Source organism: Rhinatrema bivittatum, chromosome 2 (genome assembly GCF_901001135.1).
Source record: "Rhinatrema bivittatum chromosome 2, aRhiBiv1.1, whole genome shotgun sequence".
Lineage (NCBI taxonomy): Eukaryota > Metazoa > Chordata > Amphibia > Gymnophiona > Rhinatrematidae > Rhinatrema > Rhinatrema bivittatum.
Window position 1 is genome coordinate 52,429,960 of NC_042616.1, and position 27,783 is coordinate 52,457,742.

Genomic DNA, 27,783 nt, shown 5'->3' on the forward strand with positions numbered 1-27,783 from the left:
TTGGTGATTTCTAGCCAATTTCCCATGGGACACTTTCATCCTGTATGATACCAGCTTTACAGATAGTTAACCTTTTTTTTAAAACAATCCTACTGAGAAAAGTTTAAATAGGTCCTGTTCTTTGAAGTCTATAGTTTATAGATCCCAATATGGAGCAGATTACAGTTGTGTGATACTTCCTTCTATACTTTATTGGAGAAGGATCCATCTGGTTTAATTCAGAAGGAGATTCAGACGGTATTAAACTGGGGTTCCAATAAAGGAATCATTACTCAAAAAGTGGGATGTTTTGATGTTAAAACATCCAATGTTCCCCACATTTTATTTAATACCCAAGATACATAGATCCACTGGATTTCCTCCTGGTTGTCCGATTATTTCAGGTACTAGCTCTATTTTAAAAATGTTATCAATTTAATAATATCAATACTACTAGGTTGATCTTCAATTGATGTATATGTTCATTAGTATAACTCAAACCATATAGAACTGTATCAATTATTTAAATTATTTTTATCCAACCTAGACAATTTCTAATAAGAACAATTTTTAAGGAGAGAGAAAGAAGGTTTCATATAATTTCATGTGTCACCACATCCAATGGTGTATTCAATTTTAATCATTAACCGACCTCCTCCCGCAGGTGTTTTTTTGTATCTATACTATAGCGTGCAATAACTTTTTCATTTTCTTTTGTGGAAAGAGATTTTTTATATGTGTATATATCTAAAAGCACTTTTATCTTAAATCATGCATATCTCTATGTCATTTATCAACTGTAACCATTAAGTTTCACTTGAAACCCTTCTAGGAACACCAAAGAAATCTTTGGATGTCGACTATCGACTAGGATTACACTGAAAAATCTTCCTGAACTTATCTTATTGTATGTCCCAACAAGGCCTTGTTTCTAATCAGATGATCCTTCATTAGGGGATTGTCATGTGCTTCCAATTTGTCGAAATAATCTGGCATTTCACAAATGTATTAAACCCATCATAACGTTCGCCATTTTACCTCATTTAATAATGGCATCAACACAATCATATATTAAAGATTAGTCTCATCTTAATATATTAATGGAATTTGATGAAGTAAACTTTAATTGGCAGTTGGTCACTTTGGATATTACATCTCTCTATACTAATATCCCTCAAAAGGAAGCCATACATCTGGGACAAATGATGTTAGAACATCAATCATACAGACCATTTTGTGTGCAGTTTTTGACAGTTAATTCGGATAGCGCTTACAAAATATTTTTTCACATTTAATGGTCAGTAACATCAACAAGTGCAGGTACATCAGTGGGTGCCATTGTGACACCCACTATTGAATGACTACATGTTCCTAATTTTGAAAAATATTGTTTACATGTTTCAGTTTTGGTCACTCATGAAGTTGTAGAAATATTTTATTTATTGTTTGTTTTTTTCATTTGGGTTGGATCTATGGAAAAAGTGCAAGCATTTCTCATTAAGTTAAATTAATCGTATCTGGTGATCTTAAGGGTGGCCAAACAGGTAGATAAGGCGAGGGTAAAAGCCAGAAAGATGTTTGGGTGCATAGCGAGAGAAATAGTCAGCAGAAAAAAGGAAGCGATATTGATCCTGTATAAGTCCTTGGTGAGACTCAGGATATAAACCAGCTGGAGTCAGTCCAAAGGATGGCTAGTAAAATGTTCAGTGGTCTTTATTCTAAAGCATACAGGGACAGATCTGAACATGCATACCCTAGAGCAGAGCTTTCCAAACTGTGTGTCGCGACACGTTAGTGTGTCGCCTGCAGTGTGCAGGTGTGTCGCGACACGTTAGTGTGTCGCTTGCAGTGTGCAGGTGTGTCGCACAAGCCCGGGCCACATAGCCGCTTCCCCTCCAGCTTAACGCGCATGCGATGGCACATGACGCCGCGCCGACAACTCTGACGTGAGTTTGGGCTTTTTTTTCTAGCAATTCACTTTTTTTTTTCAGTTCGTGGGATGTTTATTATTGGGCGATCTTTGCTGTCAATCGTGGGTTTTTTGGGGCTTGGTGGGTGGGACTTGAGCCCAGCTGTCCCTGTCATTGGCTGCTGCCGCCAATGAGGCCTGGCCACGAGGAGTACTGACTGCAAGCAACAGTGTCTGGTGATCCTGGAAAGTTTTATGCACCACGGCAGGCTTGAACCCTGAAGGGAGTGAAGCACTTAACTGGCAACAATCAAAAAGAAGAGGTACATGAGTGTGGGGGCCAGATATGTGCTGGGGGGAGAGAGATGAGTGAGTGGGGGGCAAATGTGCTGGGGGGACAGACATGTGCTTGAGGGGGAGAGATATGAGTGTGTGGGGGCCAGACATGTGCTGGGGGGAGGAGAAAGATGAGTGTGTGGGAGACAGACATGTGCTTGGGCTTTTTTTTTTTTTTTTAAATAGCGCTTGGTTTTTCATGAAACACTGGCAACAATCAAAAAGAAGAGGTACACGAGTGTGGGGGCCAGACATCTGCTGGGGGGGGGGGGGAGATATGAGTGTGGGGGGGCCAGACATGTGCTTGGGGGGGGGAGAGAGATGAGTGTGTGGGGAACAGACAATTTGTTTTATTATTGTTACTCATAAATTATAACAATAACATTAATCTTGGAATATTATATATTTTTAATATAAATGAAAGGTTTACATGAGATAGGTTGTGTCGTGAAACATTTTATTTATGTATATATTTAAGGAAACATACATAAATTGTCGAAATAAGTTTAGTTCGTTTAACCTTTAACCTCTGCTTTGCTAGTAGACTGAATGACTGTGTCGTGAAATTATGTTTGTCTAAAAGGTGTTATAACTGTTCTCTCAAAAAGTTATTTGAAGGAGGGTAATAGCCAAATGAACATTCAACACATTAATAAGCTAGAAACCCAAATGCTTGCACAATATACACCATGTATTACAGAATTTTTTGCTCATTCAAAAAGACCTCATAGAAAGGCACACTTATCCATGCTAATTAGCAAAGGTTTTATGTATACTGTTAGTATAATCATAGGTCTTTTGTATGATATTTTAGTATGTTTAGTGTGATAAAAGTTAATGTGATCATCCGAAGTAATATGTCATGCTATATTTCATTTATTGTTCAATATATGCATTTCTTATGCATGACATACACTGACAAGAAGTCTTGAAAAATTTAGCTTTGAAATCAGCGGAGGAATGCCTGAAATCATAGTCAGAAAGGCTTGAGTGTTGTCAGCCTGACCCGGACCACGTTTCGGCATCTAACTGCCTTCTTCAAGGGGCCAGTTACATCTGTAAATGCAAACATTTGTAAAAGAGATATAGCAGAAAAGTGCAAAAAATTCAAACAGACACACTCGGGTACTAACGTATAGAAGTAGCAGTGGTATATTCTGGACTGGTAGTTCATTTCCTCTGCCAGAGAGGCTGCACAAGCGCCATTTTTAAAGGGATGAATGGCCAATGGACAGATAGCACATTTAGACAGAACGGTGAAATCATTAGTTGCCAGGAGTGTTTTTTTTACAGAACGGAATACCATTCAATGGCAGCATTAAGTCCATTAGGTTGCATGCTATTTAAATAAAAAATCCATTGCTGTTCACGATAATTCAAGATATTTTGTGGATCCCACCTCCCCCTTGAAGACACATAAATTCTGTCAATCACCCGCCACTTAAGATCCACAAATGAATGTCGGTTTTCTAAACAATGCGATACTATAGGAGCTAAAAGCTTTTCAGTATTCAAGCAGCTCCAATGTTCGATCAGTCTGGTTCTAATGGCTCGTTTAGTCCTACCAACATAAATTTTGTTGCACGGACACACAATGATGTAAATAACATGTGATATACAACAATCCGAATGGTAGTTGGCAGAATGAATTTTTCCAACATTATCCGTCCAAGAGGGCCCATCAAGGGATTGAGAGCATAATGTACATCTATTACACGCCCAGTGACCAATAGGATCTTCGATATCATAAACATTATCTGAGAGTAGAAACGAGTGCGTAAGTTGGTCTCTCAAATTACGGCCCTGACTATAGGCAATCAATGGAGGTTCAGAAAAAAATCGGATGCATTTTTAAAGTGTGCCAATATTTACGGATGGCCATAGCAATTGCAGTAGATTTCGAAGAGTATCTCAGGGTGCAGACCAACGGAAAATCGTCAGGATGATCAAATTTATCTAAAAGAAGCCACTCACGTTGGGCATTAGATGCACGCTTGAGAGCTTTCTTTATTATGGATGGAGGATAATTTCGTTGCAACAATCTGGATGCCAGTATTTGGGCTTGCGTGAAAAATTCCTCTTTTTCAGAACACAACCAGCGGAGACATAGAAATTGGCCCACCGGAAGATTCTTCTTCAAATTGTAAGAGTGATAACTGGAAAAATGCAACAGTGTTTCTGTCCGTGGGTTTCTTATATAGTGTAGTAGAAAAATGATCGTGGTTGAGGGTGATGAGAATGTCCAAAAAATTAATCTGAAAATAGTAAACTGCATAGTGAAAAATAAATTGGGGTCCAGGGAGTTGATCCAATCTAGAAATAGCTACAAACCAAATTCATCACTGTGCCACAAAAAGAAAATGTCATCAATGTACCGTGTCCAATGGGATACATATTTAAAAACTGGAGCTGGGTATAAATGTTGTTCCTCAAAATTAGACATGAAAAGATTTGCAAGGCTCGGGGCCATGGTCGCGCCCATCGCTGTACCATTTATTTGTTTGTAAAACTGCTCATTGAATAAGAAGTAGTTCTCACATAATGCAATTTGAGCTAATTTAACTAGAAAAGTAGTGGGAACTCGATGAGGTTGAGGACAAATGTCAAGTGCTTGTTCCAAAGTCAACAGGGATCGATCTTGGGGAATACTGGTATATAAATCTTGAATGTCCAAAATCACCATAATACATGTGGAGGTAAGATGTATAGAGGATAGCAACTTCAACATTGATTTTGTGTCCTTGACATAAGAGACCATATTGGGGATTAACGGTTGCAAAAACGTGTCCACAAATATAGATAGGGGTTCAAGGAGGGACCCAATAGTACTCACAATGGGTCTACATGGAGGATTATCAATGTTCTTGTGGATCTTAGGAATCATATACAAGATAGGAGACCTGTAAGATTTGTTAACCAAAAAAGTGAGTTCCTTATTGGACAAAAAACCAACGATGAATCCATCTTCAACTATTTCTTCAATGCGTTGCAGTAGGGCTGGACCCGGATCCTGGAATAATACTGAATAATTGTTGCCATCAGAGACATGATTCTGTACAGTGTCAACATAAAAAGATTTGTCCATGATGACTGTAGCTCCACCTTTATCGGCTTGTTTGATGATCACTGATGTGGATGCCTTTAATTCCTTTAAAGCTAGATGTTCAGTCTTAGATAGGTTTTATTGAGGATTATCATGAGTGGATTCAATTTCCTCCAGTTCAAACAACACAAGGTCCATAAAGGTTTTGATGTGCGAATTGATAGGACCTGGAGGTAACCATGTGGATTTAGGAAAGACAACAGAACAATCAGTTGTCGGAGCGTGCAGTGAAAAAAATAATCTGAGTTGCAATTTGCGAAAAAAACGATACAGGTCACGTCTAGTGAGGAAAGGATCATAAAAGTAGAATGGCACGAAGGAAAGACCTTTTTACAACAGATTGATTTGTGGAAGTGTAAGCTGCTTAGATGATATATTGACTATGGTGGATTGAGAACGCTCTGTGAGCGAGTTTGAGGGTGACCTCCCGTATCCAATCAATTGGTGTCTCGGTTCCGAAAAAAACAATGTCCGAACCTTCATGTAGTTGATCGGTAGTTGTTATATCTGGAGTCAGATGTTGTAGATTATTGGTTAATAGGAACTTCCTTGTCTGAAGCAGATGATGATTCGTCAGATCTAGCGAATGCCACTTTTCTTGGTCTCGTATTTTGGCGGCGTTGACATGGATAAATGGTACCAGCAGCTTAATCCTTTTCATCACTCTTATACTTAAGAGATTTTGGATTGCCGAATTTCAGCGCGAAACGTCTCCATGGATTGATTGAAGTCATGAAGTTTTTTATCATATTCTTCCAGGCTTTCTGTGGTTTGCAAAGATATTTTTATATCTTCACATGTAGATTTGACTGTTTCTGCTAACTTGTTAGTGGTCTCCATGATAAGAAGCATTATATCCAAAGAACATTTGTTCAAAATCATGATCCACTTATGCACGAAGTCTTCATCATCGCCATAAATAGACAGCACTAAATTTAAGCGCAATCTGCGAGGAATCATCTCTGATTTAATATATTGCAACAAAGTGGACACATGCAACTCCGATCTGATGTACCGTTTGTAAGAGTCTATCAGGGAAGTCCAAGATTTATTGTCAGACGGAGCCAGTTCATCGGGGAGCAAAGTGCCCTGCAGGGCTTGCGCCACCTGTTGGTCAATGTAGCTAAATACGTTAGACCACATGATTCGGTGTCAGGAGAAATTTTGGATGAGAGTGACAACTTGAATCAGAGGTATAACTGTTCTCTCAAAAAGTTATTTGAAGGCGGGTAATAGCAGTTAGATGCCGAAACGCGGTCCATGTCGGGCTGACACCACTCAAGCTTCTCAGACTAAGATTTCAGGCATTTCCTCCGCTGATTTCAAAGCTAAGTTTTTCAAGACTTCTTGTCATTGTATGTCATGCATAAGAAATGCAATTATTGAACAACAAAAAATGAAATATAGCATGACATATTACTTCAGATGATCACATTAACTTTTATCACACTAAGCATACTAAAATATCATACAAAAGACCTATGATTATACTAACAGTATACATAAAACCTTTGCTAATTAGCATGGATAAGTGTGCCTTTCGATGAGGTCTTTTTGAATGAGCAAAAAATTCTGTAAAACACGGTGTATATTGTGCAAGTATTTGGGTTTCTAGCTTATTTATTTGTTGAATGTCTAAAAAGTGTGACACCAACATGAAACGTTTGGAACGCTCTGCCCTAGAGGGAAGGCGGGATAGGGGATATGATAGAAACATTTGAATACTTCCAAGGTTTCCATGCAGAGGAAGCAGGTCTCTTTCAAAGGAAAGGAGGCTGTAGCACAGGGCTTTCCAAACCTGTCCTGGGGACCCCACAGCAGAGTTGGGGAGAGGAAATAAAAGAAAAGGTGATGCTGCCACTGAAGAGGGAAGGGAAGGTGATGACGATACCTGGGAGATGGGAAGGGAAGAAAGTGATACCAGTAGAGAGAGAAGATAAGGTAATAATGCCAGTGGGGTGGAGGGAGAGGGAAGGGAATAGAAGATGATGATGATAATGCTGGGAGGGGCAGTTAGGGAAGGGAGGAGAAGGTGGTGATGATGCCAGGGGGGTGTGGAAACAGGGAAGGGAAGATGATGATGCCAGAGGAGAGGGAAGAAAAAGTGACGATTATGCCAGGGATTGGGGAGAATGGAAAGGGAGGATGATGATGCCAGGAGTTGGGGAAGGGAGGGGAACATGACAGCGGGTTGAGGGAGAGAGTTGGGAGGAAGGGAAGTTGATGATGATGGCAGGGGGTGGGGGAGAAAGAAGAGAAGAGAAGGTGATGATGTCAGGGGAGAGGGAAAGAAGATAATGATGCTGGAGGGTGGGAGGACGAAGGGAAAAGAAGGTGATTATGATGTCTGGAGGGAAGGGAAGGTGATGATGTCTAGAGGGGGAAGGGCGAGGGAAGAGAAGAGAAAATGATGATGGTGTGCCACGATGACGTGAACTCTGTGTCAGGTGTGCCACCTCTCAAAAAAGGTTGGGAACCACTGACCTAAGAGGTAGTTGTGTTTGCAGTAGTAGGTTCCTAGCTTATGGAATATTCAGATTCTGTGCAAAACAGTTTCTTGGTTCTTTGTTCCTTTCTTTTATCTCTTCTACCCGTGAAACTTCGAGGTAGGTGGGTGCCAGTATACATAATAAAATCTGGTTAATACTTGCCGGCTCCATCTAATATTCTGTACTAATAGAGTCCCAAAACAAATCAAAGCATTTTAATGATTCTGCAAATCCAGTGTTTCAGTTCTCAGCTTGGAACCTGCACCAAAATGAATACATTTGTGTTTTTCAGCCTGCCTGGGAAACTCCCACCTAATGCAAGAGGCTCAAGTAGCTCAGTGGAGAAAGACAGGCTGCTCTGAGATACCTTGTCTTTACTCACAGCCACAGAGAGGTGCAGCAGTGCAGGCCCCATGCACAGTGATGCTAGTCCCTGTGGCCTGCATCTCCTCCTATTCACATGCATCCTGTTGAAAGCAGAAGCATATGGGCAGAGGAAGAAGGGTAGGCCACAGGGAAGCAGGACACATATTCTTAATTTCTGCAGCACATGCTCTGGCCCTGTGGCCAGCTGGGGAAAGCTTAAGCTTGTGGTGGTGGGATGGAGTAGGGAGGATAAGGAAGAGAAGAGAAATGAGGGAGGGCATGGAGGAGGAGAGAAGAAATAAAAGAGGGGGCAGAGGAGGAGAGAAATATGTAGGGAGAAGGTGGGATGCATGAAAAGTATGTGGACCCAACAGGGTGCTCAAACATGGCCATGTACAAGTCCAGGAAGCACTGGTAACATTACTTAACCTGAGTCTACTTTCAGGCCATTTCCCTAAGACATGGTCAGAGGGGTTAATTACACTTAGGATATCATAACCTAAATAATTATAGAGAGATCTGTGTTAACAGTAACATATGTAGTTTGTCCTCAACAAATGAATATTACAATTTTTCATGAACAGCAAGTCATGACAGAAGACACATTTGGTTCCCCTCCACCCTTCCAAAACCACAAACCACCAATCATATCTTTTCCTTACATACATAGAAACATGGTGGCAGGTAAAGACCATATGGCCTATCTAGTCTGCCCATACACTGATTAAAAAGCATATACTCTCTCCCTTCCTTTCTCGAAGAATATATATACATGTTTTATTGACTTTATAAAAGCTTTTGATTCAGTCTGGCACCCTAGCCTCAACCTTAAACTATTGCAAACTGGAATCGAGAATTAAATCCATGAATTCATCAGCTGTAAGGTAAAAATAAACCACCTGCAGACGGCTTCAGGTAGAAGGGGAGAGTGAGGCAGGGATGTAGCCAGAGTCTCACCTTCTTTAACATCCAAGAGCCATATATCCAATAAAGAAACCCCATAGACAATCCTACAGTAAACTACTATTAAAATTAATTGTTAGCATCATTTAACCAGTTCTCTTATATGTGAGTGAAGTCTGGGGTCTATCAGTTCCAAACTGTGAAGAATGGGACTGAATCCCAATAGAAATCCTGCACTTCCAGTTCTGCAAACATATATTCTGTGTCTACAGAATCACACCTAATAATGGGTGCAGAGCAAAATTAGGCTGCTTTCCCTTATCAATCACTATTCAAATTCTGATGTCTTCCAAGTAACAGGGACACAAACTCTCTCCACTACCAGGCTCTCTGTGAAATAACACAAAACCCTGCAATAAATCCATACAGCACATAAGCAGCAAACCTGTGATACCAAAACAGCACTAATATCCATGACTAACTAGGGAAAAGCAGTCCTGCAAATACTGCTATATGCAGCAGAATAGAACAAATCTCAACAGGGCAGAGCGGATGGGCCATTTGAGTCTAATCTGCCATCATTTACTCTGTTACTATCTCAATGCTCACTATACCACTGCAAAAATGACTTTTATAAAAGCCAGCTTATTTATTTAACCTGTTTTTTTTTTCATTTGCTTCCCTGGTTTGTGTTTGAAGTGAAGAACTGCAAAATAATGCAAACAAAACACATTCGATAAAAATTGTACTAAACAATATCGAAAAGTAAAATTACACTAGTGTACACAAATAAAACTGAACAAGGCAACAAGCTGATCCCCAGCCCAAGCACTAACATTAAAAACTAAAATGTATTTATAAGCCAGAGCGTGTCCAGACATAGATCACAGAAGTAAACTGCAAAAAAAAAAAAACAACCCACAGACTTTCATCTGACAGGGAGCGACGTGTGTTGGAACAGAACAGAAAGATCATCGAGCATCCCTGGGGAACACGGGTGTGAGATCGCCTATCAGCGTGCATGCCGGCAGGTCCCCGTTTACAGATTTCCACAAAATACATAGACAGGAAAGCAGCACAGCCCTGTGTCATTCACTTAGAACTTGGACACAAAACCCATCATAGTCATTCTGGTGCTAATGTTACGAATACAAATTGTTGAGCAGCTGTGTGCATGGGCAGTCTAGATAAGCTGGATGGGTCTTTTTCTGCCACCACGTTTCTAGGATGGACAGGAGCCGCCACTGTCCGGTGAGTTTTGAAACAATGCGACTCTATAGGACTGACATATATATATATATATACAGTATTTCTCCAGAACGTTTCCGTTTCGGTGGTGTTTCAACTGCACTTAAACTCTTTCCCAGTTCTCCGTAGATCCTCTCTCGGTTCATGACTTCCATCACTGTTCTCTTCATGTCGCTTTAGTTCTTTTTACGTCTGCTGTTATCTTCTACTCGGGCATTGTGTTGAAGTATGAAATTACTCCTTTCTCTTGGGATCGTTGGTGTTCTGGCACCTTTCAGCTATTCATCTACCAGTGAAACTATTATTCTAAGGAATAATGTCTACTGCACAGTAAGACAATTGTCTTCAGTTATTTCATTAGATATTCCTTTCATACAGGTTATAGCCTCGAAATTACAAGTTTATCTGAGGTAGTCATTCCCTCTCCTGGGCTCCAACATACAGTCCAAGAGTTCAGGCATCATTTCTTCCATTCCTTAGTCCTTTCCTGGCCTTCTTTTTTGGGTCTGCTATTCGGCCTCTCTCATGTTACCCTCCAGCTCCTAGTTTATATTAGTGTCTCATTGTTTACGATCACAGCCTCACTTACCTCCTCCAGTTGCTTTGGTGCCTCAAAAATCTCAGTTCTGGGTTTTATTTTCTCCCTATTTCTCTTTGTGTACCATGCTAGGTATGTTCTCCATATCTCAGATTTACTGCTAATACACCTATTAATATGTGCATTATGCCAGACAGAGCCTCCTTCTGGAGTCATAGGATGTAATATCTACAGGCCACACCGTAAGGTGCACTTGGAAGGTTTTTTAATTGGACCAGTAGCACCCAAGACAATTGGGCCTTTTTCTGTTCTGCTACACTTTCTTGGCTTTAATTTCATCTTTTGATACTCTCTCTTCATATATAGTTCAGAATAGTCTCATGGCACTGATATTTCTATTTGCAATGTCTCTGTTGTGTTTTTCTCTTTTACCAATATGGGTTTCTAGCATTAAGTTAGTATGGAAGCGGCAGAGTGATCAGAACTTCATTTTCTGCAACTCTTCTCAGGGTTGTGATTCTAGTGTTTCTCTGGAAATGGGATGTTGTATGGCGCAGGGCTTCATACTGGATCTTCAGTGATGGAAAAGCTGCAGTACATTTATCTTTTCCTTGTCTTCAGAAGTCTAGCTGAATATATCCAGCCCTATTCATTTTTCATTAAATTCAACAACAGGCCAATATTTGTGGCAGAAGTGTTATAGTCAACTTTAGATTCTGTATCATTAAGCCTAGTGCTGAGGCTAAGAGTAGGCACATTACTATCATGGGCCACGTGCAGCCAGTATGGATTTTTTTGCTTCTTTTATTTAAAAACTTTTCTATACCGTCGTTAAGTACCATCACAACGATCATACTTCAATAGTAGTGGCCATCTGGCTGTGTTGTATAGTGAAGTCACCATGGGAAGGATCTCAGTGACACTTGGCTGTAGAAGTTTACTCTATTTAATTATTCTTTGTCCATCAGATTCCTACTAGGATGTTCCACTCCTAAAGGGAGGGGAACTGGAGATGTTGAATTGTGTGGGTTCTCTGGTGTTTCTTCAAATGTGATTTCCGACGAAATCTTTTTTCACACTCAGAACATATAAATGGTCTCTCCCCCGTGTGTATCATTCGATGCCGGTTTAGATTTGATTTGTCACGGAAAATTTTACCACACTCGGTACATGTATATTGTTTCTCTCTTCTGTGGATTCTCAAAATTCTCAGGTCACGTCTACCATTAAAGTATTTTGTGCAACCTGTATCTTTAAAATGTTTCTCTTCCATGTGGATCTCCACATCTTTCCTTAGCTCAGATTTGCTAACATTCTTGTCATATGCAGTTTGCAGAATTGGTCTTGCTCCCACATGGATCATTTGGTGCATTTTTAGATCTGTATTGCAACTATACTCAGCACTCAAAAATACTTTCTCTCTTATGTGTCTCCTCTGGTGTCTTCTTAAATTTGCTTCTTGACTAAAGCAATGATCGCACGATGTGCACATAAATGGTATTTCTCCGGTATGTCTTCTCTGGTGCATTTTTAGATGTGATTTATCACTGAAACCTTTATTACACTCAGTACATGAAAATAGTTTTTCTCCTTCGTGTATCATCTGATGTACTATTAGCTGCGAATTGTAAATGAAGCTTTTGTCACACTCACTGCATACAAAAGGTTTTTTTCCTGTGTCTACTACCTGATGAATTGCTGGCTGTGATTTCTGACTGAAGCTTTTGTCACACTCAACATTTGTAAAGAAGTTCTTTTCTTCGTGGGTTTTCGGATGCATGATAAGATCTGCTTTATCACTGAAAATGTTATCCCTCTCAGGAAATGGAAAGGTTTCTTCTTTCTTGGCTGGTGTCTCCAAATGGATTTGTTTTGCATGTGCCATGCCAGGAATGATCCTCACTCTTAATCCAAGGGCATGTCTCCTCTGATGTCTTTTTAAATTTGATTTTTGACTGAAGCTCTTATCACACTCAGAACATGAAAATGGTTTTTCACCTGTGTGTATCCTCTGATGAATTCTCAGATGTGACTTATGCTTGAAGCTTTTATGACACTGAGTGCATGCAATTGGTTTCTTTCCTGCATGCTTTCTCTGATGTATTGTTAAGCTCTTACCAAACCCAGCACATGAAGCTGTTTTTTCTCCTGCGTTTATTTTCTGCTGTTGTCTTAGGAGTTTCTGACTGAACTTGTCATCAGATTGCATATATTCAAGTGGCTCCTTTTCTGTGTGTACTGTGTGGTGCAATTTAAGCTGGTGCTCCTTTTGGAAGCTCTTTTCACCTTTAGTGCATGGAAAATTTGTTTCTCCTGTTTCAGCTTTCTGGAGACAGCTTAGCATTAGTTTCTCCTCACACCATTTCTCTCTTTCAGCACATTCATGGTTGTTTATTTCTTGTTGTGGTGGAATGGCCTGAGATGTATCAGTGGTACCCCCATCCCTGTAAATGGTGCCTTTATCGTTCCTGGCTTCTGCATGGATTCTGCTTTCCTTGCTTGAGTTAGACTCAATCCACCAGTCTCTTCCCCCTTCTGACTCCAGGATAAACATGTCTTGGTCTTTCTCTGGAAGCAGCTTGTGAGTCTCCTGCCTTCCAGCACACTTATGTTTATTTTCAGAATGGACCCCATAACCTGTTGGATATAAGAGAAAGTCCAGCTGTTATTTCACATGTGGGAGGCAGAGGAACAGTTCTTGGGCTCCACATCCAGACTCTAATAGCCAAATTTACAATGGGGAACTAAACGCGCAGGGTTAAGTCACATTCAAGTGTCAGGTGGGAAATGAGATTTGAGGGCAGCTCCACCAGCAAATCCCGTACAAGTCTTCCCACATAATATTCAGGGCTAATCAACAAAATCTTATTTCAGATGTTCCATTATTAAACTAGCCTATTCGTTTTGGTGTCTGGAACGTTCCAGCCTTATTTCTGTCTGCATTCTTTATAGTCAGACACAGCATGACCTGTGAAGTGCCCTTAAAGCAGCAGTAGCAGCCGTTAGGGAACTTCATAAAACTGATGAGACCGAAACATCTCTCAGATTTTTGGATCCTGTTCATGCTGGAGCTTTGACTTAATAGAAATGTTATGAATTCAGAATCCACAACACCAAAGGAATTTCATCTGCCTTAGCAGTCCTCTGTGCCAGCCAGTGGCACAGAGGACTGCTAAGGCTAAGGCTAAGGCAAAGAACCAGAATAATGCACCACAAGAAAAGGAAAATTGGTTCTTACCTGCTAATTTTCGTTCCTGTAGTACCACGGATCAGTGCAGACTGCTGGGTTTTGCCTCCCTTCCAGCAGATGGAGACAGAGAAAAACTTGAAGGGCACCCCCTGTAAGTACGGTGCACCACCTGCAGTCCCCTTCAGTATACACAGTATCAAAGCAAAAATTGAATTCTAACTTGTAACAGCAATCCAAATCCAATGGCTAGATCAAATCTAATACAAAAAACTATGTACAGATTAAGAGCACTGTGACATCTTCGTTCTGCTACGCAGTCTGACAGTAAAATTGAAAGAAAAAAGATTTGAGCGGATTCGCAAAATTAAAAAACATTTACTCTGGGCGGGCATCTGGACTGATCCGTGGTACTACAAGAACGAAAATTAGCAGGTAAGAACCAATTTTCCTTTCCCTGTACGTACCCGGATCAGTCCAGACTGCTGGGATGTACCCAAGTTGCCTTACATGGGGTAGGACCTAGGAAGCCCCGTTCGAAGCACACTGCTTCCAAAACTCTCGGAGTCAGGAGCCCTAATGTCCAAGTTGCCACTCTACAGATTTCCTGGGTGGAGACCAACTGGCTTTCTGCTCAGGACGCAACCTGAGACTGAAGCGAATGAGCCTTAAGACCGCCCGGAACCGCTCGCCTGTGACATATGTATGCTGAAACAATAGCTTCCTTTAACCAACGGGCAATGGTGGCCTTGGAAGCCTTATGTCCCTTCTTAGGACCGCTCCATAAGATAAAGAGGTGATCGGACAAACGGAATTCGTTGGTGACCTCCAAGTAACGCAGAAGTACCCGCTTAACATCCAACTTCCTCAATTCGCCAGCATGCAGAGAATCTTGATCCAAATCCGGAAACGCCGGCAGTTCCACCGACTGGTTCACGTGAAAGGCCGATTCAACCTTAGGAAGAAAGGATGGCACCGTTCGCAGAGAGACGCCAGAGTCTGAAAACCTAAGAAAAGGTGCGCGACAAGATAGTGCTTGAATCTCAGACACCCTCCGAGCCAAGCAGGTAGCCACCAAAAACACTGTTTTGAGCGGAAGGTCCTTTAAAGTAACGCGCTTGAGCGGTTCAAAAGGAGGTTCGCACACATTGCCTCCCGAGGGGAACTCTCATCTGAGCTTCCCTCCTTGGTAGAAGGCCTGGCGGGGGTTAGTTTTAGCAACCCTCATTCCCGAAGCTGCAGAGCAGTGAGTAACTGGGGGGATTTACCGGTGTATTCTGGTGAGGACTGAGCGTGTCGCTTCGCCATGCTTATAGGAAAAAAAAAAAGCAGCAAAGACAGCGGCGTTTTTTGGTGTCCCGGGCTCCGGAGGTTAGTTTCAGGCTTCCCCTCCTCTACACCGTGGCGATGCGGCGCGCTTCGTCCTGTTGTGCCTGCAGGGAGCCAGCGACTCGGCTCTCCCACAAAAACCTCTGCTCCCGGTGTATCCCGGGGTGAGAGGGTCCGTCGGCAGCAGCAGCCAGTGGGAGGGGGAAGCCTGTAGCACGGTCCCGTGGGGCGGGTAAACCGTTGCTGCCTCGTGCAATACAGCCTGCTCCATTCCCGCGGAGTGCGGGAACGGCAGCCATTTTAGATTCTTGTGATGCTGATGCAGATTTCTCTGCAGGGGGATGGGATCTCCCTCCACAGCTGTCTCCCCAGGACTCGTTTCCAGCCTCTCCTGCGCCTTTAGGGACCCCCCCTGCGGGGAATTTAAAAGGCCAGCCACCATTTTCACAGACCTTTAACGCCACTGTAGGCAGTTACAAAATGACCAAATATCCCTCAGGGGCAAAGCAGTTACAGCACCAGAATTTGTCCTACATCGTCCAGAGAGGAGGCGTCATCCAGCCATTGTGTCCTCCCCTGAAGCAGCAGCACCAAAACTGCCACTTGAATAAGAAACATGGGTTTATGCGCGTCAACTACTTGTTATAAAATTGAGGGGGGGGGGGGGGGGGGCTGTGCATATGAAAGTATGTGCCCAACATATTTCACACACATTTATATGCACAAGCAGACAGTCCGGAGGCTGGAGTCAGGATTTATGCACATTCTTAAGGATAACTTGCAAAGTCAAGTGATGCACAGAAAGTTCGCTTGGAAAATTGGTGTAACTTCTGCACTTTGGCAATGTTATTACTCTGCAAATTTTATTTTTTTTGTTTGTAGACAGTAATTTACCTACTGAAATGCCCCACAGCTACATCCTCATGACTAACCTCATGGCTGGCAGTGACAGGGGCCAGGGGCACTTGGTAGCATCCCTGCACTGCTCTGTACGCCCCCAGCTACAGAATTCCTTGATCCCTCCGTCACTCACCTGTGCAGGAGCTGCTCCATCTTCTTCCCTCTCTCGGGCCCTGCTGAGCCCTGACACACGGATCTTCCTCCCGCTCAATCCTTACTATCAGATCAGGTTTCTCATTTGGACAGCCGGCTCCTAATAACAAGATAATTACATCTGTTACAGATCACCAAACCAATCACAATTGTGTCTGGGAGGTTACAAGTGAAGCGTAATAGCAGATTTGTCCTTTGCTCTTTATCTTTCCGAGACTCTTGAGATAAATCGTGTTTGTTCTTATCTCTCTTTCAGATTGACCGATGATCACTCATGATAGGGATTTGAAAATTCCACCATGGCTTACTTACCAGCAAGTACTGTACTCCTCTTCCCCCTCACCCTCAAACACCACCTCCAACCCTCTTCATTCTCCTTCAACCCTCCCTTCCTTCCTGGTACAGCTGTCTTACTCTTCTTCCTTTTCCACTCTCCCTTCCCCACTCCATTCTTGTACTCTTCTCACTCTCCTCCCAGCTCCCACCTGCTGCAGCCCTTTCACCCTCCTGCAACACTCTCACTCACCCACTACAACTCTCTCTCACTCTCCTCCCTTCCCCCTCTCCTGCTCCACTTCCACTCACTCTACAACCCTTACTCTCCTCCTCTCCCCTTATTCATCCCTATGCAGCCCTCTCACTCTCCTCCTCCACTTCCATGCACCCCCCCTGCAATCCTCATTTCTCCTCTCCTCCTTCATGCCTACGCAGCCCTCTCACCTTCCTCCCTCCCTCATTCCTGTGCAGTCCTCTCAGTATCTTCCCACCAGCCATGAAAATCCTTGTCAAACTCTGGCTCTATCAGGACCTGTCCCAAGGCACCAACCAGGGAACCCGAGGTAAACTAGATCATAGATCACACCGAGAGGTAGGGGTGTGTGTGTCTGTGTGTCTGTGTGTGTGTCTCTCTCTCTCTGCTGGTTTGCTTTCACATGCTTCCTGTCAGTCTGACATGCTGGTATGGCAGGCACTTATGTTGTGGAAGGTTTTGTATGCACCACAGTTCGGCCTCTTATACAGTGCATACCATGTGCTCTCTTCTCTGTCCTTTGTGCACGTATGTGCTCTGTCACCATTTCAGTTCTTTGTGGTTCACCACTACGCGCACCATGCAAAGGAAATGCACATGCAGAGTGAGTGTTTGTCTAATCATCACATTCTGTGCTGTCCTTTGTTACACAGGCTCTCTTTTCTCTTTTGTGTCTGTGCAGTTATATGGGGGAATTTGCAAAGACCTACACAGGGGTTGTACATGTAAAACTGGCATATATATGCACATGTAGCCTCTGTGTGCAACAAGCAAAGTTTCAGAAGAGTGGAAGTACACACTGTTACTGTCACACAAAAAACGTATGGGCCCAAAATTCAAAGATATCCGGTTATCTAAGTTATCCAGCTAAGCGGTGCCCATTGGAACATAGCCGGATAATCTGCAGCAGCAGCCACGTAACTGGATAAGTCTGATTTATCTGGCTAAATAGCATTTGAATATCTACCCCATATGCATAAAAAGACATTCTATCATATTTGGTGGACTTGCCAAAGAGTCACAGGGTTTTAGTCTCTAACATCTCGACCAATCAAGGATATATTTTCATACAAGGGCCTTGGGACTCTAAAATATTTCTACTTTCTATAAATCCGAGTTGTTGGCCACCTAAGAAGAGGAGACTGAAATGCATCTTGTGAAATAGCTACTAGTTGGAAAACAGTTAATGGTCCTTTGCAAGAGATGCTTATAAGTAGAATCTGGACAGTTCATTATTTAAGTTACCTAATGAGAAATGACTGCCTACCTGATCATTTACTTTTCCTTAGACCAGATGAATTCAGTACCAGTGGGTTATGCACCTCTACCAGCAGATGGAGATGGAGCAAAGCTGATGTCACAGTATATTTACTCCTGCAGTGACATCAGCCTGCCGGTATTCTCTTCAAAAGCCAACTGCGAACAGACAAGTCAAAAAATTTGATTAATAACAGATAACCATTTCATTAATCAGCCAAGAGAAAACACTGAACTCAGACAAAGAATGCATTAACGCTAGCCTAGGATGTGGAGTAACACTTACCAGTAACCACTGGAACACTTAACCATGCAGGAAGACCATAACACAATCATTTGGCAACCAAGGGCGGGAAGCTGAATTCATCTGTCTGGTCTAAGGAAAAGGAAATTATCAGGTAAGTAGTAATTTCTCATTTCCTAGTGCCCAGACAGCTGAATTCAGGGCCAGTGGGATTTATTTATTTATTTTATTTATTTATTTAACGTGTTTTGTATACCGTCATTCGGTTTCGCCATCAGAACAGTTTACAGTAGTAGAGACATAGTATTCTCTACAAATATCTTTGCAGCAAACTGACATATTGAAATAACGTTTGGGGTTTAAAGGTTAGGTAAATACATATAAAATTATAATTACATATTATCAATCTTATGTAGCAGCAGAGTTACTACATACGTAATAGGGTGGGAGGCTGCCCGTGGTCCTGTCATAACTGCATGTGCAGAGCCTGCGTCCTCCCAGGCCTGCACATCCAGATATCTGGAAAAGGTGTGTAAGGAGGACCACGTCGCAGCTTGGCAACTGTCAACAGGCAACAACCATCTAACGTCCGCCCATGACACTGCCTGTGTCCTAATGGAATGAGCCCTAACCTGACAAGATAACGGCTTTCCAGCATCCACATAACATGGCTGTGACTACCTCCTTAATCCAGCGAGCTACTGTAGCCTGCGAAGCCGGCTTGCACTGTTTACCTCCACCATGAAGGACCAACAGGTGATCCATCTTACGGAAAGGTTTAGAAACCTCCACATACTTCACGACATGTCTCCTGACATTCAAGGGTCAAATAGGCGATATTCCTCCGCATCTCTTTACCTATCCAGAGATGGCAGGGAATCGGACTGATTCAAGTGAAAATCTGAGACCACTTTTGGCAAAAAGGAAGGAACAGTACACGGCTGTATCGCCCCTGGAGTCACCAGAAGGAGTGGCTCCTAGCAAGATGAGGCCTGCAACTTGAATATTTGACGTGCAGAACAAATCGCCACAAGAAACATCATTTTCATGGTCAGTAATCACAAGGAAAGGCTATGCATCGGTCGAAACGTAGGGTCCACCAAGAAATACAAGACCAGATTAAGACTCCACAAGAGTACCAGTAACCGCAAGGAAGGACGAAAATGTTTCACTTCTTTCAAGAAATGGGCCACATCTGGTTGAGCCAATAAGGATTCACCTGACCCCTGAAACAGACAAGAGCTTCTACCTGTACCTTCAAGGAATTTAGGGCCAACTCTTTATTCAATCTATTCTGCAAAAATTCCAAAATGAGCAAGATCTTAACTGAATGAGGAGGCACCCCTTGATCTTCACACCAAGCCATAAACACTCACCAAACGCGCACATAGCTAAGGAAGTTAAGAACTTACTTACTCGTAGCAAGGTGGCAATCACTGCAGCAGAATATCCACACTTCAGCAAAACAGAGTTGGATCTTTGTGAAAAACAGGTCCCTGCCGCAAGATTCCTGTGCGCTGGAAAACATAGGGGGGGAGTCTACCAAGAGCCATCACAGATCCGCATACCATGGTCTCCTGGGCCAATCTGGTGCCACCAAAAGCACCATCCCCCTGTGACCCTCGACACTATTCTGCCCAACATAAGCCACAGGGAAAAGGCATACAGCAGCTTGTTCTCCGGCCGTTTCTGCACAAGAGCATCGATACCCAAGGACTTCAGATCTCTCCTGCGATTGAAGAATCAAGGAACCTTCACATTGCGAGAAGTCGTCAGCAGGTCTAAAAATGGAAGGCCACAACAATCCACTATCAGCTGAAAGGCTTTGTCCGACAAAATCCATTCTCCTGGGTCCAGACTCTCCCTGCTGAGAAAGTCTGCTCTTACATTGTCTTTTCCTGCAATGTGCGAGGTCGAGATCTCCTGAAGATGCACTTCCACCCATTCCATAAGTTGATCTATTTCCTGCAAAAATTGCTGGATCTTGGTTCCTCCCTGCCAGTTGATGTAAGCCATTGTCGTTGCCTTATCTGACATTATCTGGATCACTCGAACCTGCAACCTGCCGCTGAACTGCCGCTGAACCTGCCGCTGAACTGCAAGCATGCCATCCGGACCGCCTGGGCTTCCAGCCAATTGATGTTCCAGACAGACTCTTCCACACTCCAGCGCCCCTGCACTGTCAGTTCCTGATAGTGAGCTCCACAACCCTAGAGGCTTGTATCAGTTGTGAGTACTAACCAGTCAGGCGATTTTAGGGAAACTCCTTTTCTTAGATGATTTGCTTGTAATCACCATTGTAATTGAGAGCAAACCTCCATCAGCAGGTGGAGCCCAATCAAATAGCCCTGAGACCGTGGGCTCCAATAAGACAGCAGGGAGCGCTGAAGAGGACACATATGCGCCCTTGCCCATAGCACCACTTCCAGGTTTGCCACCAAATGGTACCTGTAGATAGGACCACACTGCCGGGTGTATAGTATTCATCAAGAGACATACTTGTGCCATCAACTTCTGAATGGGAGCTTCCAGCAGGAAAACCTTGCCCTGCTTCATGTTGAACTGACCCAGATACTCTGTAGACTGAGATGGCTTAAGACTGCTCTTGGCTAGGTTCACCACCCAACCGAGCTCCTGCAACAGGGAAGATCACCTTGCAGATCACCAGACAACTCTCTTTCAGAGACTTGCCCGAATCATCCAGTTGTCCAAATATGAGTGTACCAGAATCCCATCCTTTCTCAACTCTGCCATCACTACCACCATAACCTTGGAAAAAGTTCTGGGAGCGGTGGCCAGACCAAAAGGCAGCACCTGAAACTGACAATGGCACCCCCAACACTGCAAAACACAGAAAACAATGGTGCTCCAATCAGATGGGAATATGGAGGTAGGACTTGGATAGATCCAAGGAGGTCAGAAATTCCCCCGACTGCATGGCCATTATCACTGAGCACAATGTTTCCATGCAAATATTAGTCACCTGCAAATGATGGTTGACCCCACTGAGATCCAGGATGGAATGAAAGGAGTCCTCCTTCTTAGGCACAACGAAATAAATGTAATATCGACCCATATTTTCTTAAGACATGGGCACTGGGACCACAGCCCTCAGACTGAGAAGCCTTGACAATATACACTCCACTGCTTGCTTCTTCTGCGGGAGTGGCAGGGAGACATCAAGAACACGTCCCAAGGAACACTACAAAACTCCAGCGCATATCTCTGCCATATCACCTCCAGACCCCACTGATCTAATGCGATTTCGACCCACCTCTGATAAAAGAGAGAAAGGCACCCCCCATCTCCTGTTCCTGGGGGTGGGTTGGCAACCCTTCATTGGGAGTTTCCACTACCCGAGCCCACGCCCCACCTGGGCTGTCTGGGACAAAAGGACTGAGACCTACCAAAAGGTCAAGTTCTCTGAAAAGTCACTTCTCTTAGAGTCTAAAATGCTTGGAACCCCTGGCATGATCCCTCATGCCAAAGGAGCGCAGCATCTGTTTCTTATCCTGCGGCAACCGAGGAACCGGGAATTCACCCCACTTACTGGCCAGTGTCTCCAACTCACTACCAAACAAGAGCGAGCCTTTAAACAGTAATTTTGTAAGGTTAGCCTTGGAGGTCGAATCAGCCAACCAGTTTCTCAGCCATAACTGATGCCTGTCTGCTATTATCAAAGCCTTCCTTCTGCTGCGGTGCAGACCAAATTGCAGCCCACATCTGCTAAAAAGGCAGCCGCAGGCTCCATAACTGCCCTGGAATTCACTCCAGATTCATCGACCTCCTGAGAGAGTGTGCTTTGAATAGTCACGTGTGGCTGTACTCAGTGTAGTACAAGTCCAAGGTGCCATCCTGTCTGTCAGGCTGGGTGTGATCGTGATAGCAAAGCGTATATGCAAGAGTTTGCATGCATGTATACAATATGTGCACTGCTCGATTGAGAATGATAGCATGAGATAAGGGAGGAAGGGAGGGTAATATCAGGTAGGGGATAGTGTTAGGCTGCCTTTATAGCATTCTGGGTAATGAAGGATGTGACCAAGTGATTTTAGAAAGTTGAACGCAGAGACGGCACTACTGTCTCTTTAAAAAAGGACTTGCTTAAAAAATTACAGCGAGTAGTTTTTACAGAGCAGAAGGTGTTTTCATATGATAGAGTTAAGGAGAATGGCTTGTTTCAGTGAGGTTTTCTATTTTTACCCCAGAAGTGAAATAAATTAAAGAAGGTGACATCATTTTTCCCATGGACTACAGTGAGAGGTGTGCAGCTGCAGCAAGGAAGTCCAGGAGATATCCCAACCCCAGGAAGGAGAAACTCTATTCAGGTTGGAGGGCTCTGGGAGGTGAATCAAAGGTGGATGTGTAGGGGGGATAATGTTTTGTGAGTCAGTTCATGGGTGAAGAACCAGGAAGGTTTTGATGTCCTGGAGGACTGGGCAAACTGGTGAACTAATCGGTAAACTGGTTAATTTTATTTAAGTGCATGTTTTAACGTTGGACGACTTATGAGAGTAAGTTCTACTTTACTTTTGCGCATAAAATATACGCACATATATTTTTAAAATAAGTAGGAAATGCACACGCATGCAATGTATCGATATACGTGCGTGTATGTATGCCCATAGGCATACATACACGCGTACGTTGGGGGGTAGAGATACGTGTATTTTATAAAACACACATATATAATTTGCCAGGGTTATAAAATACTAGCGTAGATCTGCTTGAGGCCATATTCGCGCGTATACACCACCATGTACATTTGTTTGAAACGTATCCTTCCTGATTTTAACAAGGCCAAATGTCTCAATATTTCAAACATTAGAAGCAATCTTTACCTAGTGATGTTAGAATCTCGTAATTCTCCTTCATGGTCTCACTGTAAAGCTCCTTCTGCCGTTGTTCTAACATCATCCACTCCTCCTCCCCAAAGTAGATGGCGACGTCCTCAAACGTCACAGGGACCTGAAACTCATAACAACAGAATGTGACAGCTGATAAAAAGAGCAAAGTCTGCTCAGTCTCTCCATGTTCACGAACTACTGTAATAACTCAGATCCTGTGCCTTTACCCTCATTTCCCAAAAATGAAGATCCTCTGTACTGATCTTGGGCTTTCTTAAATTCTGTTACTGTTTTTTTCCTCACCGCCTTCCCTGGGATGCTGGCCTTTGAATATTTTATATTCCTCTGTCTTTTGTATGTTTTCTTATATTATCCCTGCCTCTATTCCAGGGCTTCCCCAAACCTTCCCTGAGGACCCCTAAGACAGTCGGGTTCTCGGGATATCCTCAATGAGGATGCATGAGATAAATCTGCATACAATGGAAAGCCATTGCATGCAAACTGCTTGGGCAGCATATTCACTGTGGATATCTTGAAACCTGGCTGGCTGTGGGGTAACACTTGACAGGTTTCAGAAGCCCTGCTCTATCCCCTCCAATCCAACAAATGTTTAAACATTATACATAGAAGATGTTGGCAGATAAGGACCATCTGGCCCACTCAGTCTGCCCAGTTGTCCCTAAGTACATCACTTTCGCTGAGGATATGTCTCATCTATCAGCCACACACACTAGCTTCACTGTTCCCACAGTATTTCTCCTAGCACTCAGCTGAAAACGCCGACCCCCTAATGTAAAGAGCAACTTCTCCTCGTGACCCTGTGCAAGTCTAACTTCATGGTGACACCGGCAGAGGGGGAAGCAGGAGGTTACAAGTAGGAAGCACCACCACTGTTTTCCTCCTTCTGGTGGGAGGAATATCATGGAGAGCGTACGCCAAGGGGGAACTGGAGTGGGAAGACAAAATGCAAATGAGGGACAAAGTGAGAGTGAGCAAGGGGAGAAGGGGAAGAAAGTGAGCAAAGTGACTGGAGGGGTAAGAAAAGTGAACCGGGGGGCATGAGATAGCAAAGCGACTGGAGGGGTAAGAAAAGTGAACGCGGGGGGCATGAGATAGCAAAGCGACTGGAGGGGTAAGAAAAGTGAACGCGGGGGGCATGAGATAGCAAAGCGACTGGAGGGGTAAGAAAAGTGAACGCGGGGGGCATGAGATAGCAAAGCGACTGGAGGGGTAAGAAAAGTGAACGCGGGGGGCATGAGATAGCAAAGCGACTGGAGGGGTAAGAAAAAAACTCAGGGAAACGCATGAGAAAGTGAGCAAAGGGGCTTGGAAGGTGAGAGAATGAACGAGAGGGGATGGTGGATGGAAAAAGTGAGCACTTCAGAGAGAAAGGAAGAGGAAGAAAGTGACAAAAGAACAGCCCTAATATGGGGGAAGGATTTCATCTTTTGATCCAGACAGGAAGATCAGGAACAGATGGGGAAACCCAGTAACTGTAAGGGAAACAACCCGATACTTGTTTTTTTTCCCCATACTTTAATTTAATTTGGGGATTTTTAGCCCACCTTTCCAAATAATGCTCAAGGTGGCTTATGGCTTTTTTTCCGCCCTTAGAATTCAGGCACAAGTCATGGGGGAATTGGGTTTGAACCCTGACTTCCCTCTCAGCCCATTGCTCTAAAACGAGATAGGGTAAATCTGGTGTTCGGTACCATGAGACGGTGGGGTTTTCCACTGCATGCAGACCTCATGCATATTCATAGAAACACAGGAAATGACAACAGATAAAGAGATCAAAATGCCCCATGCAGTCTGCACAGCAAGATGTTCAGGGTTTTAACTGGCACTGTGAAGGTTACTCCCTTGCCTTCTTGTTCAGGATTGTAACTGCTGCTTCGTGCAGGTTACTTCCATACAGAAAAGTTATCACAGGCTACCCCAGTGCTTTATCGCCATCCCCAGCCCTTCTGAATTCTGCCACGACATTTGTCTTCATTACCTCCTTCAGGAGGGCATTCCAGGTATCTACCACCTTTCCCATGAAAAAATATTTCCTGACATTGTTCTCGAGTCTAGCCCTCTAGAGAAAGGTGACCCTTAGTTCTACAGATTCCTTTCTATTTAAAAAGATGTGATTCTTCTGCATTATTAATACCTTTCAGGTAAGAAACATAAGAAATTGCCATACTGGGTCAGACCAAGGGTCCATCAAGCCCAGCATCCTGTTTCCAACAGTGGCCAATCCAGGCCATAAGAACCTGGCAAGTACCCAAAAACTAAGTCTATTCCATGTTACCATTGCTAATGGCAGTGGCTATTTTCTAAGGGGCGGATTTTAAAAGGAGCGCGAATAGCCTACTTTTGTTTGCGCTCCAGGCGCAAACAAAAGTACGCTGGATTTTAGTAGATACGCGCAGAGCCGTGCGTATCTGCTAAAAACCTGGATCGGCGCGCGCAAGGCTATGGATTTTGTATAGCCGGCGCGCGCCGAGCCGCGCAGCCTACCCCTGTTCCCTCCAAGGCCGCTCCGAAATCGGAGCGGCCTCGGAGGGAACTTTCCTTTGCCCTCCCCTCCCCTTCCCCTCCCTTCCCCTACCTAACCCACCCGCCCGGCCCTGTCTAAACCACCCCCTTACCTTTGTCGGGGGATTTACACCTCCCTCCAGGAGGCGTAAATCCCCGCGCGTCAGCGGGCCTCCTGCGCACCGGGACGCGACCTGGGGGCGGGTCCGGAGGGCGCGGCCACGCCCCCGGGCCGCCCCGGGCCGTAGCCACGCCCCCGGGCCCGCCCCCGGAACGCTCCCGACACGCCCCGAAAACGCCGCGCGGTTCGGGCCCGCCCCCGACACGCCCCCCTGACACACCCCCTCCGAAAACCCCGGGACTTACGCGAGTCCCGGGGCTCTGCGCGCGCCGGTAGGCCTGTGTAAAATAGGCTTACCGGCGAGCAGGGCTCTGAAAATCCGCCCCTAAGTGAACTTAATAGCAGGTAATGGACTTCTCCTCCAAGAACTTATCCAATCCTTTTTTAAACACAGCTATAGGTATTTAAAAGTTGTACCATATCCCCCTCTCCTCTAGGGTATAAATATTTAGGTCCTCAAGTCTCATCTCATGGTTTTTTGTGCACATCCTGCACAATTTTGGTTCCTTTCTCTGGACTGCTTCTATCCTAACTTTACCTGTATCAAGATACAGCCTTCACTGTGTGGCTATCCTGGAAACCCGACCAGCTTCTGGCTCTAACTACTAAGCCACTCTGTTTAAAATAGTTTACATGTAACATGAACGTCTAATTATAGCTGTTACTTGACATGAAATGATTATAGCGAGCCCCCTCTCACCCCCACCAGTTTCCAGGGCGGGAGGAGGGGATGCCATTATCCCTAAAGCCATCACTGGCTATTTCACTCATCCTTAATGCTAACGCAGAAAATTATCTCCAGATTCCAAAGATGACTGCAGGAACAGTTTTAGCTAAATGAGCTGCACACCAGAAAATCCCGCCCCGAATTAGGGATCAGTCTCTCTATAACAACTGGAAACGGGGTGAGAAAGAGAAGAGCTACCAGCAAATCAGAGTTTATTTCCAGAAGCAGATAGAGCAAAGATAAACACTGATCTTCAGGACCGTGCAGAGGCCAGGGTAAGGGGGATGCAGACTTCAGAGCTGCTGCCAGGGTGCCAGACCCTCGCTGGCTGGAACAGTGAAACCCAAACTAGGTTCAAAGTGAATAACACACTCCTGTCCATGTTACATCTCACTGAAGAGGTCCAGAGGATCAGAAATCTTGTAAACGGGATGATGGGGGCATGAAAATTCTGATATAAATATTCCGTTTAAAATAACTCCTTAACTAAAAGACGAAAAAGTCAATCGGAACCAGGTTACATCCTAAACTCTGCAATCAGAGAACATTTACTGCTTGCATTTGTAAATCTGTTTCAGGAACTTGTTATCAAACTGCTACATAGCATAATTTTGCCACTCTACCCATGCACCCCTATAACCTGCTGGAATATATTCCCTTCTCCCTGTATTTTCTCATTGGACTCCCCTCCCCAGCTCTGTAGTGCAAGCTGCTGTACCTGTGCAGGCGCTGCCTCCGCCATTCTCCTTCCTGCTTTATCTGGGGCAGGAGCTGCAGGAGGATCTGCTCTCTCAGCTGGAAGGTGGCAGATCAGGAGGAACGCGCTCCCTTCTCACTTTCTTTCCTGGAATAAAAGCTTCAGGCTCTGTTTCGTTCTCAGTGGTTGATGCTTGCAGAGAAGATGCAGGAAACGTTACCGGGTTAAGAGAGAGAGGGGGGGGGGGGAGAGGGAAGGGGAAGGGGAGGAGAAATCTAGGCAGAGAAACAAAAGACTAGAAGGGAAAAACCCTGTGGGCTCAGAGCTCTGGCTCAAGATCTCAATCAGATCGCCATCCTCCGACTGACAAAAAGGGGAAATTAGCAACACAGACTTGA

At 44.0% G+C, this 27,783-nt stretch overlaps 1 protein-coding gene across 1 annotated transcript; it reads right to left on the minus strand.

The window, feature by feature from the left end:
* Positions 1 to 6,811: 6,811 nt before the first annotated feature.
* On the minus strand, positions 6,812 to 27,597 carry LOC115083945 (oocyte zinc finger protein XlCOF6-like). The gene is made up of 4 exons (XM_029588097.1): positions 27,407 to 27,597; positions 23,312 to 23,438; positions 16,421 to 16,540; positions 6,812 to 13,508 (listed from the first exon to the last, which is right to left on the minus strand). Exons 1-4 carry the CDS (start codon positions 27,428 to 27,430, stop codon positions 11,863 to 11,865), a joined length of 1,917 nt encoding a protein of 638 aa, XP_029443957.1. The 5' UTR covers positions 27,431 to 27,597; the 3' UTR covers positions 6,812 to 11,862.
* Positions 27,598 to 27,783: the final 186 nt, after the last annotated feature.